The sequence below is a fragment of the Chinchilla lanigera genome, unplaced genomic scaffold (assembly GCF_000276665.1).
Source record: "Chinchilla lanigera isolate Chin_1 unplaced genomic scaffold, ChiLan1.0 scaffold00065, whole genome shotgun sequence".
Classification (NCBI taxonomy): Eukaryota; Metazoa; Chordata; class Mammalia; order Rodentia; family Chinchillidae; genus Chinchilla; species Chinchilla lanigera.
This window is the reverse complement of record NW_004955466.1, coordinates 5,416,730-5,431,515: the sequence shown is the minus strand read 5'-3', so window position 1 is coordinate 5,431,515 and position 14,786 is coordinate 5,416,730. Positions and strand designations below refer to the sequence as shown.

Sequence of the window (14,786 nt, the reverse complement as noted above, 5' to 3'; positions counted from 1 at the left end):
CTCCTGGGTGCCAGTGATTCTGCCTCTGCCTCCTGAGCGGTGGGAACTATAGATGTTTGCCACCTGACCAGTCCTTAGTTATCAAGATGGCACCTGTCCTCTCGAGAGCCCCAGGGAGGGCTTATGGTTGAGTTCACTAAAGTCTGTGAAGCATCACTGGTTTCTTACATCTTCTGACTGTGTGTATGGCACCTGGATAACAGATGCCTCTTTGGTGCCAGGCCCTGCCCTCAGCTGTTTTTTGTTGGAAGGGTTTGTGCTGCACGGAAGGAGTCTGTCCCAGTGTACTGCATGAGCACACAGTCCGTCAGCGCGCCAGTAAAGTGGAGCTTAGGTTGGGGCCGCTAGTCCCCTTTGACAGCCACGAGGTTACTGCCACACAGTGTAGCGTGGGCGGATCAGCAGCTCCTGTCTGCAGGCTGGCAGGGTGGGAGTGTGAGCAGGCCTCGCCCGGCGCGTGGGCTGTACTACACCCCGTCCTCCCCGGCACCCACTCGCCCGTGGGGGACGCTCAGCCCCAGGCCTCTTCTCTTGTTGGCTCACCGCCTTTTCTTAAGAGCAAATGTCTGCTGGTTCCAGGAGGCAGTTTCCCTTTGAAGAAAAAGCTGGTTTTGAATCTGCTCTCTCTGACCCTCTAAGTCTTTCCCTGTTGTTTTATAGAACCTGGAGCTGGTTGAAAAGGGCTTCAGCAATTTGAGGAAACAGATTGAAAATGCCCGAATGTTTGGTGTTCCCGTGGTCGTGGCTGTGAACGCATTCAAGTAAGAGCAGAGCCGAAGGGGAGGGAGGGGTGTGGGAGGCGCTCGGAACTCCCCTGGAGCTGCCCGTGCGGCGTTGCTGCGGCTTCACCCCTTCCTCAGGGCCGGCGGCTGCTGTTCTAGCCTTCGTGGTGGCCCTGACGCACGTCCCAGCCACCTCAGCGCCACCTCACCCGCTGCATGCCCAGAAGTCAGATTGGGTGCCTTGGGCCCCTTGTCCTCTGGGTGAGGTGGATAACGCACGAGCTTGGGATTAAGTTCTGTTCGGGTCTCACGAGGCCTTTCGTGCTGACAGAGGTCACAGGCCTCGGTGTTCATTATTTCGCCAGGTCTGATGGGATGTTGTCTTCAGAGTTGAGCTCGCTGAGCCGGAAGTACTCCTGGGAGAACTTACGTGGGTTGTTGGGCAGTATACTGGCTTGGGTTTTGCATAGTGGCCTCACCACCGTGGGGGAGAGGCAAATGTTTAAAAAGCTCACATTTATTAATTCCCAGTGGTGTGCCAGGAAGGTTCCCAAAACTTTATGTGTGCTTATTATGTAAACCTCATGAAGCTGGGATAGCTCAGCAGTGCAGCACAGCACCCAACTGGCAAGCGCAAGGTTGTGAGTTCGATTCCTGGTACAAAAAAAAAGGAAAAGAGTCAAAAACCCACTGCCAGTTGTGGTGGCACACGCCTATAATCCCAGCACTCAGGAGGCTGAGGCAGCAGGATCGCTGCAAGTTTGAGGCCAGCCTGAGCTACATAGTGAGTTCAGGGGCAGCCTGAACTATGCAGTGAGATTCTGTCTCCAAAAAAAGCAACCTCCTGACATCCCAGTGAAAGAAGTGCGATGATTATTTCCACTTTACCTATGTGGAATTTGAGGCCATAGAGATGAACTAACTGGCCGCTGTCACCCAGTTGGTTGGGATTGAAAGCCTGCAGTATCACCTGATTGCTGCCGTTCATCAGTGGGTAACTCACGGCTTTTCGTGGCATGAAGAAGAGATGCCCTTCCCTCCCTAGCCATCCTCCTCGCTTTAACACGCAGCTCTGCCTTTACAGGACGGACACAGAGGCCGAGCTGGACCTCATCAGCCACCTTGCGAGAGACCACGGGGCTTTTGATGCCGTCAAGTGCACTCACTGGGCAGAAGGGGGCAAGGGTGCTTTCGCCCTGGCGCAGGCCGTCCAGAGAGCTGCACGGGCCCCCAGCAGCTTCCAGCTCCTTTATGAACTCGAGGTGGGTCACTGGCTGTGTGGGGGGGCGGAGTTCCTGTGCAGCCACCTCGGAGGGGCCCTGCGTTGAGCAACTTGAGCCTCGTAGTTTGGATCCCTCGTGGGCAGGTTACATTCCATACCCTGACTCAGCTCTACACAGCTGTCGCAGGAGCTCAGGGTGCTGCTTCCCTCCAGGGGCGGGGGCAGGCAGGAATAGCTAGGAGGCCTTTCACATCTCGGCTCTGAAAAGGTTCCTAGAAGAAGTTCTTGTGCGGGCGGAGGGTGTGTGTAGAACCAGCGTGTAATTCAGTGTACCCTTTCACCTGAGGCGCTAACCGTGTTGAAGCAAATCGGCACATAGATCAGACTCGGAAAAGTCTCTGTGTACTTCTCAGTAATAGAGCAGAGAAGGGAGCTCCTGGGTTCACTTGCAGCTCCCTGGAGCCTGCCTTAGTGCAGAGACTCCCTCCGGTGCAAAATCCAAGCACCTCAGCAGGCGTTGCCTTTTTCCCATCACTGTTGAAAGTAAACTACATCTGTCCCAGCGGAAGCGCTGTGTATTCTGTGACACAGTACAGTTAGTTCAGAGAAAGGGTGGTCGGATTGTACAGGTGGATTTTGTTTTCAGTTCTCAGTCCCATGTATTTCATCTGTGATGGACATGAAGTAACTGTCTATAAAATCTGAAAACGTTAGGAACTCGAGATGTGTGTTGTGGTTAATTTTACTTGGATCCCTTAGGCTGGTTTTTGCTTTGGTTTTTACAAGATGATCGTAGGGTTTGGAAAAGAGCCATGAAAGAACGGAATGAAGAAACCCTATTACCTAGGGTTTCAAGGTTGCCTCCCTCCTCTCTGGTACTTGCAGATAAAATACACTGACAGTTAATGTTCTCTGATTGACTGATACTCTTCTTTTGAGCTTTAATTTTACAGCTGGGTTTGAAAATCTATTCAACCAATCTTCTTTCTAGAAAATTCCAGGAACACGAATTTTCACACAACTCCCCCCACTCTTAGGCACCCCCTGCAGTGCCCTGTCCTCCAAGGCAAGCAGGGCACGTGGAAGAACAGGGCGACGAGGACGCTATGACCGTTTCTGCTTGGAGCTCTGCCCTGTTGTGACAGACAGGACGCTGCCACTGTTTGTCTTGTTCAGCATCTGCTACTCTTAAGTCACCCCCAACCAGAGTGCTTATGCTTTGGAAGTTCTGAATGTGCCCTGGCAGTTGATAAGCTCCAGTTATAAGAGGCATATGAAAGCAGCCTGTTGCATCTTTGTTTTTTTGTCTTTTTGAGACAGGATCTTGCTATGCACTTCAGGCTGGTCTTGAGCTCACTTTGTACCCCAGGCTGGTCCTGAACTCGCAACAATCTTCCTGCCTCAGCCTCCCGAGTGCCCGGGATTACAGGCGTGTACCACCACGCCTGGCCTGTTGCATCTTTATAAAACCATTTTTGAATATTCACTTTATTCATATCGATTATCTAAAGCTCCTCTATAAATGATTACTGTTTAGTTAGAAACAATTTTTATTTTTATACATAGCTGATTGCTCCTTTCAAAAAACAAGAGTTGAGCTGGGCATGATGGCTCATGCTTGTAATCCCAGCACTTGGGAGGCCGAGGCAGGAGGATCAGTATGACTTCAATGCCAGCCTGGCTGGAAAGTGAGTTCAAAGCCAGCCTGACCTGTATAGCAAGGTCCTGTCTCAATAAACAAAACAAAACTTGTCCAAATACTCTTTTAGCCTTAGTTGCTAGAGAGTAGAAAGCCAAGTATATTGACTAATTTTAATATTTATACATGTGTGTATTTATGTATGTGTGTGTTTATATACATCTTACCTCTACATATCTGTATCGATAGATATTAAGTACCTTTAAGGGGCATTTTCTCCTGACCAAGTTTGGGACTTATTGTCAAAATGTTTCTAACCCGGTGAGCCTCAGGCTGTTTCCATGTGCGTGTAGAAAACGCTCTGTGGCCCCCCTGGAACGTGGCCACAGCCGGGTTCACCGCCCTCACGTGCGTCCAGTGACGGCGTCCTCTCTCTCGCTGGTGCCTTAGCTCCCTGTTGAGGATAAAATCAGGATCATCGCGCAGAAGATCTATGGAGCCGACGACATTGAGCTACTCCCCGAAGCGCAGCACAAAGTGGAAGTCTACACGAAGCAGGTAGCTCCCTGCTCGCTGCGCTCCCCCCACACCGCTCCCTGCTCACCGCACACCCTCCGCGCCCGCCGCACGGCTCTGCTGCGGGCAGCCTGCTCCCCTCCACCATACTGCGCTGGGATGAAGTGGACGAGTCCCTAATTACCTGTTACCACAGTGACATATGACTATGCAGAAAGCCACGAGGGGGTGGGGGTGTCTTACCTAAAGTTTTCAGAGCTTCTCCAGTTTGAGTCTCATGTCTAACTAAGCTGGAGGATAGTGAGGTGGCGGTTGATACTTATTTGATAACAGTGTCACGTAAATCAAAGAACTTCTATAGTCACATATTACTGCATCCTCAGCTTTTCACGTGTCCTCCCCATTCCCTTTCCCCCCAGGGCTTTGGGAATCTCCCCATCTGCATGGCCAAAACACACTTGTCCTTGTCTCATGACCCGGAGCGGAAAGGTGTGCCCACAGGCTTCGTCCTGCCCATTCGGGACATCCGTGCCAGCGTTGGTGCAGGTTTTCTGTACCCGCTGGTAGGAACGGTAAGTGAGGCTGCAGGAGAAGAGCCTCCCTTCTGCGTGTCCCCTCTGACATGGGCTGCTGGCGCTGCCTCACAGGTGCCACGTTACCAGGGACCATGCTGAGGGCAAGTTGGATTAGGCTTATTATGATTACTGCTCTTGCTGTGGACCACACTGGTGTCAGCTCAAGTGTACTGCAGTGAGTACGTCTGAGGAAAACGTTCTGTTCCCGAGGGCTAGCTTGCTCTTGGTTGAATCTAGGGTGGGCACCACTGACGGCTGGATGAGTCCCTGTGTCCCGTCAGCCCTCCGTACCTTTGGGGTTTGCATCCACAGAATCAGCCGTCTGTGGATGGAAAACATTTAGAGAAGTAGTCTTTGTTTGTCTTGAGCTTGTAGTTTTCCTTCTTTTTTTTTTTTTTTTTTTTTTTTTTTTTTTTTTTTTTACCGGGAATCACAACCTCACACTTGCCAAGCAGGCGCTTTGCCGCTGAGCTGGATCCCTAGCCCACTTTTCCTTATCTTTATTCCCTAAATAACACAACTGCTCACGTCACATGTATGTTGTACTAGATATTGCAGATTATTTAGAGGTAATTTAAAGCACACAGGTGGATGTGCACAGGTTATATACAAATATTATACCATCTTAAAGGGGCTTGAGCAGCCACAGATTTTGGAATTCACTGGGTTCCAAGAACCAGCTCTGGATATAGCTCAATCCTCTTAGTGGCCCTACAGGCTGCGGACGGAGGTTCTAATGTCCAGGTCCAGCATGTTACAGGCTTAGAGCTTAAACCTGAAACTCGGGAGTTCACTTTCTCAGGGTAGGATTTTCCCGTTAAAATGAAGGTGAACCATGCGTACATGAAAGGCATGCTTGCTTCTTTACAGTTCAGGGTGAGTGCGTCACCCAGGGCTTTCTCGCAGGTTTTGCGCACATTAGGAGGAAAGTTACTAATCACTGTCAGGATTCACACTGTCCCAAGGTTAACGCGGCTCTTGTGCCCAGTTTCCCCGTAGATCTACTCACTGTGCTGTATCTACAGATTTCACTCACGAGCGACACACCATTGACACACGCAACTAAGTAAGCACAGGGAAAGGGCGAAGGATTCAGGGCGAAGGCTCTGGGTCCAAGCACCAGAGCCCCAAGGAAGAAAAGTGGGAGGGGGCGTCGTGCAGTTGGAAGTGCGTGACGACTCGGCTTTCCGCGCTGCTGGCTGTGGAAGGCCTGAGCCTGCTGCCGCGCCTCGTCTCAGCATGGACGATGTCAGCATGGACACAGTGCCCCAGGCCACTCGGAGAGCAGGAGGCGCGGCCTCGTTGTGATGTCAGTTGGTCTGGAATTTGTAGATATTCCCCTTTGGTAGGAATATTAAACCACCTGTCCACTCCCTCGACTACTGGAGACACGTTCCTTCGGGAGGAATTGTCAGCCGCGCCCAGTGGAAAGTGCGCTCTGGTGCCATCTTCCACGTTCGGGTGCCGAGGGTAACCGCGGAGGTGGACGCAGAGCCGGAAGGGGACACGCTGGGCACCCCGGCCTGTGGCTCACAGAGACGGCCTCTCCGGCTGGAGGTGCTCTCTGAGAACGGGGTACTCGCCAGAGGCCTTCGACTTCAAGCAGGGCCGCCACTTTTCCACACATAATCCAGTGGCTCAGTCCTTCTTAATACTTTAACACTGCCTAGTTGCTGTGCGGCCTCTGCAGGGGCAGGGGATTGAGTACTGCTGTAGTAATTCAAAAAATTCTGGCTGCTTCTTGGAGTTTTATTCAGTATGGGGGGTACGCACATGCACGTGCATCTTTTCTTCTTTCTTCTTTTCTATAAATAACCAGTGGTGGGGACTGGGGGGAATCCTCTTTGGGAAAGAGTAAAAATACTGCAGAACCCTTCGCTCGGCCGTTTCGGGAGCCAGCCTCAGTTTTCTGCCAGCGAGCACACTGCATGCCCGCATCGCCAGGCGAATGCCTTTCGCCTGTATGATCCGTTTGCTAGGTCTGAAGGCCAGTGCCTTCCGCTCCCATCTGTCCCCACGCCCAGCCCTTCCTTATCTCTTACAAAATACAGGAATAGAAACCAGTTGGCCCACCCCGGCAGCACTTTTCGAGAGTAGTGACAGGTCCCTCGAGGTCAGAGTTAGGTTTTCTGATGTGCCAGTGTTTTGTGTTACAGGTGACTCATCTTTTTTTAATGACATTTTTATAGTTAAGTTTTAGAAGTTCAGCTGAAGCTGTTCTCCTGTATAGGTCTGGTTTGGAATTTGTGTGTATTCATTATATAGGGCATTATTACAGGTAAAAATGTGTAAGTTTTCATTTACAAGTCATATGAATTTGCAGGTACTTGTCAAAGCGAAGTCTTCCGAAAAGAAGCAAGTACAAATACAGTTTGTTTGTAAGGCACACAAGTTTAGTTTTAGAAGGCCCCACTGGCCCAGTAAGAGTGGTGGTTGTGGAACTGTCTAAATTATATCTAGAAATGTCTTGGGCCAAGCTGAAGGATGCAAATTTGCAGTGTTACATTGCTAAAGCAAAAGTGCATGGGCACCTCGGCCTCCCGCCCCTCCACTCCTTGTGACATTGACAAAGAAGGCAAGCGTGACGCCTGGCGTTGGTATGTGGGACCTGAGGGTTTTCCTTGAGTTCATAATAGGATATGTGACTGGATTTTTAATACAGAACAAGAAATGCTCCCACTTTTTTGATATAACTACAAAGTGATAGTCTCTCTTAGACAAAAGGGAAGGTAGGTGAAAGATCACTCTTTATTTTTATGTTGCTTGTGTGTGGGTTTTTGTTTTGTTCTGTTTTTGAGCTAAGGTCTTGCTATCTAGTATACTTGAACTGTGTAGCCCAGGTTGGTCTCAAACTTATGGTGATCTTCCTGCCTCAGCCTCCCAAGTGCTGGGATTATCAGTGTGCACCACCATGCCTACCTTCTAAATTCATTTTTTGTGGGGGGAGGTTACTGGGAATCGAACTCGGGATCTTGTGCTTGCCAGGCAGGCACTTGTGCTGCTGAGCTGTATCCCCAGCCCCTGAATTCATTTTTAATGCTGTTTTACATCCTAGATGAGCACCATGCCCGGACTCCCTACCCGGCCCTGCTTTTATGATATTGATTTAGACCCTGAGACCGAACAGGTGAATGGACTGTTTTAAACAGGTACGTTGTTTCGGGAAAGAGTTTTGCTTTTTTCCTTCTGTAGTATGTTTATGAATTATAGGGCTCCAACAGTAGCTACAAAAATTCAGATTCTAATGCTCTCAAAACATTTCTGACTTCACTAAGGGGAGAGAGTTAGTGGTGAGTGAGTGAAATACTTCTCTTTCACCACGTCTTTGGAAGACAAGCAGTGCAGAGGAGAAAGCTGCTGTCGGCTGGTCCGTGGAGCGGGGGAGGGAGGGGTCTCCTGCAGAACTTGGGGCTCAGAACCAGTGGCACACAGGAGGCCAGAGCAGCTGGAGGTCTGCACGGACAGTTATTTAACAGTTACTAAGGCAAGAGTTGAGTAAATGTCCCAGAAGACAGAAAAGACAAGGTAATAGGACCGATCTAGAGGTCACGAGTGTGAAAGGGCCGCAAATACCCACCACAGTGAATGCGTCCTCCTTTGACACATTCAAGTGAAATTTCAAGAACAGTGAACATGAAAATTCTAAACATCCTTCTCCAAAGAAGAGAAAAAAGTGGCTTGCCTGTGCAAAAGTGAGAGTTGGGACGCACAGCCATCTGCTCAGCAGGAAGAGGGTCTGGACAATGGAAAATGTCCTGCACGTTCAGGAGAGGTAACCTTCAACCTGGGGTCTGTTCCCAGCCAAGCCTGTTGCGTGTTCTCAAGCGTCAAAGGTTTGTCCTCCCCCCACACACCTCTCCTAGGAGGTTGTTTAGCAATGTACTGTAGCAGCATAAGGACACTCGTCAAGAATAAGCAAGGTGCGGGTCTTAGGAAGCTGAGTCCTAACTCGGACAGAAACGAAGGGGATCTGACAGCTGTGCAGATATCTGAGAATTACAAGTCCAACACACAACAGGGCGGGGGCTGATTAAACCAGGAAGACAGGAGAGACAAGGCTCCCACGCGGCCGTACGGAACCAGAGCCCCTGCGCCCTGTGAGTGAAGGCCCGGGTGAGGGCAGAGTGTTGTAACCTTAGAGCCACGGTGAGGTGGTGGGAAGAGACCTGGGGCTCGATGCCGGGGGTACAGTGTTCTTCAGGAGGGCGTCTGTGGTCTGGAATCGTAGTCCTGGATCACTGCTGAGGGTCAGGCCTGCTCTGATCTGGAACAGCAGCCCTGCAGCCTTTGGCTAAATGCTGCAAGATGTTGTCAAGCCCATTTTTGGACCTGTGCTGGGAAAGAATTTAAAGGTTAGCAGCTTCGGCAGAGTGAGCGGAGAGGGATGCAGTTTGGAGAGGAGGAAGGAACACTTCTGTGCTTAAACATTTCCTTCTTTGCTTTTCTTTCCAGATCAGCCCTCTTGAGGAAGCTGCTTTGGCCAGACGCCGCTGAGTCCCACCGTGGGCTAGGACACGGAAGCTCAGCGGAGCCGCACCTCGCCCCGGCCCCGCACATACCTGCAGAAATCAGTAGAGGGGCTTTCCCCGGAAGCCCTCCTGTGGTCTTGGCTCTGATGATAATGGATAAGTTCACATAAATCATGCAGATGTCTATTTACTTTAGCGAACTTCCACAGAATAAAAGGAAATAATTTTGCTATCCTGGCGTTGCAGGACCAGTTGTGTTACAGACAGGCTGTGCTGTGCTACGCTGCCGTCCTGCGTGCGCCCATGTGTTGGGCAGCCTGAGGCTTAGAGGCAACTTGCGCTGCATACGTCATGATGTGTTTAAAGGCAGAAACGTGCGGGCTTGGGTGTTGCTGGGGGACACATGATTTAGGAGACCTGAGGGGGTGGGGGCCGAGGAAGGGGGGATGCGGGGGCGGACTTGCCTATTTATTGTGTGTATTTTTCTATACTGCTGGCACAGCCCTCCTCGGAAGTACTGCATATACGAGATTTGTGCTGATCCTCCTCAGAACTCTCATTTCTATATTCTTAAAGTCCGAGAGAAGAGGGCCGGGGATGTAACTCAGTGGCATAAGTGCTTGCCTGGCAAGCCTGAGGTCATGAGTTCAATTCCCAGTACAAAAACAAAAACAGAAAGTCCAAGAGAAGGATGTGCATAGCACTAGCAGGTGCCGGGCTTTACCCCTCCCTCCAGAATGTTTGTGGTTTTTCCTAAAATAGCCCCCCTTTTCCTGCTGTTCCGCTCCCGTCCAGGTTCTCTCTCCCTCTCCCCTCAGTGTCCCCCTCGTCTCTCTGCCGAGGGCCCTCCCAACAAACGTCCCATCGCTGCTGCCGTCCGTGCTGAGCACTGCTGCGGGAGAGCTGTCTTGGCTCTTCCAGGGCCCCCATTTGACTGTGTAGGCCCCCGGGCTCCCGTCAGTGTTACGACCCGGTCAGTCTTGCAGTACTGAGAAGTGACGGCAGTTCTGTGCGTGGCGTGCAGGGAGCACCCTCCGCCCCGCCTCTGCCCCCACTGGGCGCCGGGGGACGGGCCCTGCCAGTGCCTCCATGTGGGCAGCAGCGCAGAGGAGTTTGTACAGGGCCTGGTACGCTGTGAGCGCTCAGTAGTGTCTGTTCCCAGGTACCCTGCGGGTCTGTTTGCAGACAGTCCATTGTTTCTGACAGGTTTTTAAAATAGCCTGTAAAACGTCATCTGGAGCGGGACTTGCTGAGAATTGAGTTTGTAAACAATGGGAGGAATGAAGCAGACTTGTCAGGCATGGTGACTTAAGATCATCGTAACTAAAGCCCGGTGTGGTGGTGCACGCCTGTAATTCCAGCACTTGGGAGGCTGAGGCAGGAGGATCGCTGTGAGTTTGAAGCCAGCCTGGGCTACATGGTTCAAGGGCAGCTGAGCTATATATACAGCGAGACCCTGTCTCAAAACAAAGATCATCCTAACTAACATATGCTTCCTGTCTACAGGGTCAGTACTGGTAGAGATCGTGAACACAATTGCAGAGAGTAAATGGTACTTTGTATGCCAGGGGTTATAAGCAAGGCCCCGATACGATAAGTAATCCAAATTGTTTTTATTCGTTGTCGCTTGGGATGAATGGACCACAAAACATGACTTCAGTAAAACTCTTGGTACAACTTGCTTTTTCTACTTAGCAGTATGTCTTAGAGAGCCTACTTCCTCAGCAGTTTAACATCTGCCTCGCTTCTTATGGCTGTGTCTTACAAAACAGTCCTCTATCCTCAGCTGGCAGGCACTTACAATTATTTCATAGTTTCTGTTATTATAAATAATGCAGCAGTGTATAAGTCAGGCATGGTAGTGCATGCCTGTAATCGTAGCACTTGGAAGCTGAGGCAGGAGACTCTTGAGTTGGAGGTCAGCGTGAGTTATATGGGGAGACTTCGTCTCAAAAAAAACAAAACAATGTAGCAGTGAATACACTTTAGAAGATAAGTACCATATGTGTCTGCGTCTTGTGCGAAAGATAGGGTAAGTTCATAGTAATGGTACTGCTCAGAGGGTGACCTCTGGCTTCAAAGTGAGAGCTGATGTTTAGTATGGACAGAAATTGCAATAAAGCAGATCTTTCAGTTAGGTTCGTACTCCCAATTTACAGAAAGGCAGATGACCGCCAGTGCCTGCGGGATGAACTTGCCAGGCTGTCTGGCCCCAAAGCCTCTGCTCTTTCCCTTGAACGGCCTCCTCAGCTCCTCTGAGAAGGCGTGAAAGGGCGCGATCTGGAAGGGTGGACAAAGGTGGAAGGAGAGGAGGAAGAAACAGAGGGTTAGGAAGGCTGTGGAACGATCCCGGTGGCACAGGTTTTGTGGAATTGATTCTTCAGTCTTTGACCAGGAAAATGTGTCACACATCCAAGCTTGCATATGCTCTTCCCAGTGACCCAGCATGAATAGCAGAGTAACTGCCGCGAGGCTCGTGTTCCGAGACCCACAGGAGCATTAGTGCTTGGAGTGCCTGTCAGTGTCACCAGAAAGTGTCAGTGTCTTTGCCTTGGGGCTAGGAGTCCCTGTGTGGCACTGGCTCCCTGTGTCCGTTTGTGCCCTCCTCTGGGCTGTTAGCGCTTCCTGCCCGGATTAGGGTTTTGTGTGTGTGTGCGTGTGTGTGTGTGTGTGTGTGTGTGTGTGTGTGTGTGTGTGTGCGTGCCGAGCTGTATAGCCAAGCAAGTTCCCACCCCGAGAGAACTCATTGCTGATAAACAGGCTGCACCCTCTCCGCTCCGTACCTCTGAGGCTGCCACTGCGACACTGTACGTACACTCTGAATTCACAAGTGACAGCAGCAGTGGTGAGCTGCCAGCCGAGTTACTGCTGGGTTTGTGCCGGCTCCGATCAAACCACGGAGAACCGGAGCCGCTGGTTAACTTCATGGTGTGTCAGAGCAAGGAGTCGGAGGCCTTAGTCTCCCAAAGTCTGCAATGTAAGAGCCAGAAACAAGGAGTTTGGGGCCATTATTGGTGGCTACAGGCCTGTACTATGGGTGGACAGGGACCAGGATGGGAGAAATCATATGACCAATTGTTCAGATGCACACAGAAGCTATTTCATTGGCAAACTCTAGGTAGTGATGCTAGCAAGATAAACTGTAGGGGTAGTTTCTTGTCAGGGTGGGGAGATGTATGTGTAGCTCGATTCCTATTATATAAAGCAGAGCTACTAACAGTAGACATGATACGGGGAATAGCTTCAGCAGTCTTAACTGTCATGTGCGTTCAGGGACGACAGGTTTCTTTCATGCAGGAGGTACTGGATATTTTTTTTTTTTTTTTTTTTTTTGATACTGGGAATCGAACTTGTGACCTCAGGCTTGCCAGGCAAGCGCTTATGCCGCTGAGCTACATCCCCGGCTTTTTTATTTTTTGGTACCGGGAATTGAACTCATGACTTCGCACTTGCCAGGCAGGCCCTGTGCCGCTGAGCTAAATCCCCAGCCCTTGGATATATTTTTTAAAAACATCTATCCTAAAGAAAAACCAGTGCAGTGTTTTATTTATAGCACTACACTCTGAGTGCCTCTCTGTGTGTGTATGTGTGTGTGTGGAGATTGGGATGACTTATTTGTAATATACCACAAAGGAATCTGTTGTAATTTGCCCTTCAAATATAAGATAAATTCATGACTTAACTCAAATTTGCAGGGCCGGGGATTTAGCTCACCGGCACAGCGCCTGCCTGGCAAGCGTGAGTCGTGAGTTCAATTCCCAGTACCGGAAAAAACAAACAAACAAAAAAAAAGAAAATCAAATTTGCCTTTCAGCTCCCTTTTTTTTTTCCCTGAAGAAAAGCAGACTAGCAGACCAAGATCTAAGCCATGAAGTGACCACTATTATTTCAACCTGGATCTCCCTGTGCTTTCTAATAAGGCAGCTGTTCTGCCCCCTCTGCAGCTAGATAAGCTCATCTTATTTTTCGTTCACAACTGCTGTGAACTCCCAGCTCTGCTGGGTTTGTTTGTGTTTTGTTTTGTTTTTTGTACTGGGAATCGAACTCAGGACCTTGAGTTTGCCAGGCAGGCGCTTATGCCACTGAGCTATGTCCCTGCGTGTGCTGGGTTTGAGAGACCCTGGAGTTTGAGAGTAATGAGCAGCTCAGTTGCTTATTCGTGGCATAGATCTCGTTTGGCTTGTTTAAAGTTCACAGTGGTAGGAGCGGGTTAGCAGCCCTTATGGGGATTTACATAGGTGATCTTTCCTGACCGGAGTTTGCTGGATGAGCTAAGCTACACTGAACCCCTGCACACACCCGGTTCTGGGGGGTAAAGCAGGGCCTTCACACTCAGCTTCATCGCTAGCCCTTTTTTATCGGGAGGCAGACTCGAAGTTGCTCAGGCTGGCTTGAACTTGCAATGCCCTCTCCTCAGCCTCCCAGAGTGCTGAGATTACAGGTGTGTACCATCAGGCCGGGCTTGAATTCTTGCTGCGGGGGAGGAGTGCTGGGGGAGGGCTTCTTTGAGACAGGGTCTTGATATGTAGTTCAGGTTGCCTTGAACTGGCTTATGTATTCCAGGCCGGCCTCAAACTCAGTGATCCTCCTGCCTCAGCCTCCCGAGTGCTGGACGTGGCCCTTGAATTGTTAATTAAAACTAAAGTGGATATTCCTGTTTTACAGCTCTTGTCTCTTAACTTCCATGTGTAAATTTAAGGTCTTGACAATTGGGACTCAGCTTGGTGTCACACGAGTTCCTTCTTTAGTAAATCTTGGTGGAATAAATCTAGAGGATCTTACAAAGGTAGCATGTCTTCCTAGAAAAACATCCCAAAATGGATACAGGGATTGACCCTCCCACTGACGAAACGTGCGGAGTGCAGCTGTTTCTGGTTCTTCCACCTCACTTGAGGCTTCCTCTGGCCGCGGGGCTGGAAGGGCGGAGGAGCCTGGGATTGCGCTGAACCTTGCTGGACCTGGAGGCTGGAGCTCCCGGGGGCGCCCCCAGAGCACCCGAGGTCTCATGGCAACCTTTCGTCTCGGGTGTACGTGGCACTTCAAGTGGACAGATGAACGCTGCCGCCGCTTTTCACCGTGGCTGGCACCTTGCTGAGCTAAAGGCTCAGGAAAACGCACGAGGAGACGACCCAGCCCGCCAGGCCGGGGACGCGAGGTGCCTGAGCGCGTTGCTCGGCTGCGTCTGGAGGCGAGGACGCCCTCTCCTGTTCTCTGCCCCCGCGTAAAGAGAGGGACTAGGTGAGGCAGGCGCCGAGCAATGCCCTAAAGGGAGACAAGGGCAACTCGTAAGCCGCTACCTCAGCTTCCTTTGGGCAATCAAGCAAGAGGGGAATGGGGCCGCATCCGCACCCTGCCTCCCCCGGTCGGCCTGGCTGCGGCTGCGCCTGCAGACCCCGAGATTGCGCGCCGTCCCGACCGCCTGAGAACCGGGATCCTCCAGACCCGCTCCTGGCAAAGTTCGGTTTCGGTACCTATTGGCACACGCAGTGTTCTCCCCGAAGGACGTCTCATTTCTCCGTGCAGTTCTGCATCCCCGGCCCCTCCCCATGCCCCGGCTCTGCTCCGGGTGGTCGCTCCGCGCCTGCCTGCCAGGCCGCGCGGCTCCGGCGGGGCGGGGAGCGCGGTGGGCTGGGGCTCGCAGGT

The 14,786-nt window shown here is 51.0% G+C and overlaps 2 protein-coding genes across 2 annotated transcripts in view; both read left to right on the top strand.

Moving 5' to 3' along the window:
* Positions 1 to 9,375, top strand: part of Mthfd1 (methylenetetrahydrofolate dehydrogenase (NADP+ dependent) 1, methenyltetrahydrofolate cyclohydrolase, formyltetrahydrofolate synthetase) — a 63,633-nt gene extending 54,258 nt beyond the window's left edge. Inside the window, exons 23-28 of the mRNA XM_005399130.2 lie at positions 661 to 761; positions 1,807 to 1,984; positions 4,034 to 4,141; positions 4,519 to 4,671; positions 7,730 to 7,823; positions 9,127 to 9,375. Of these exons, the coding sequence (XP_005399187.1) occupies positions 661 to 761; positions 1,807 to 1,984; positions 4,034 to 4,141; positions 4,519 to 4,671; positions 7,730 to 7,819 (630 nt within the window). The 3' untranslated portion in view covers positions 7,820 to 7,823; positions 9,127 to 9,375. The remainder of the gene's footprint in view (positions 1 to 660; positions 762 to 1,806; positions 1,985 to 4,033; positions 4,142 to 4,518; positions 4,672 to 7,729; positions 7,824 to 9,126) is intronic.
* A 97-nt stretch (positions 9,376 to 9,472) lies between these two features.
* The window catches only part of Akap5 (A kinase (PRKA) anchor protein 5), a 10,854-nt gene continuing 5,540 nt past the window's right edge, over positions 9,473 to 14,786 (top strand). Inside the window, exon 1 of the mRNA XM_005399128.1 lies at positions 9,473 to 10,814. The gene's annotated coding sequence lies outside the window, so the exon portion shown is untranslated. The remainder of the gene's footprint in view (positions 10,815 to 14,786) is intronic.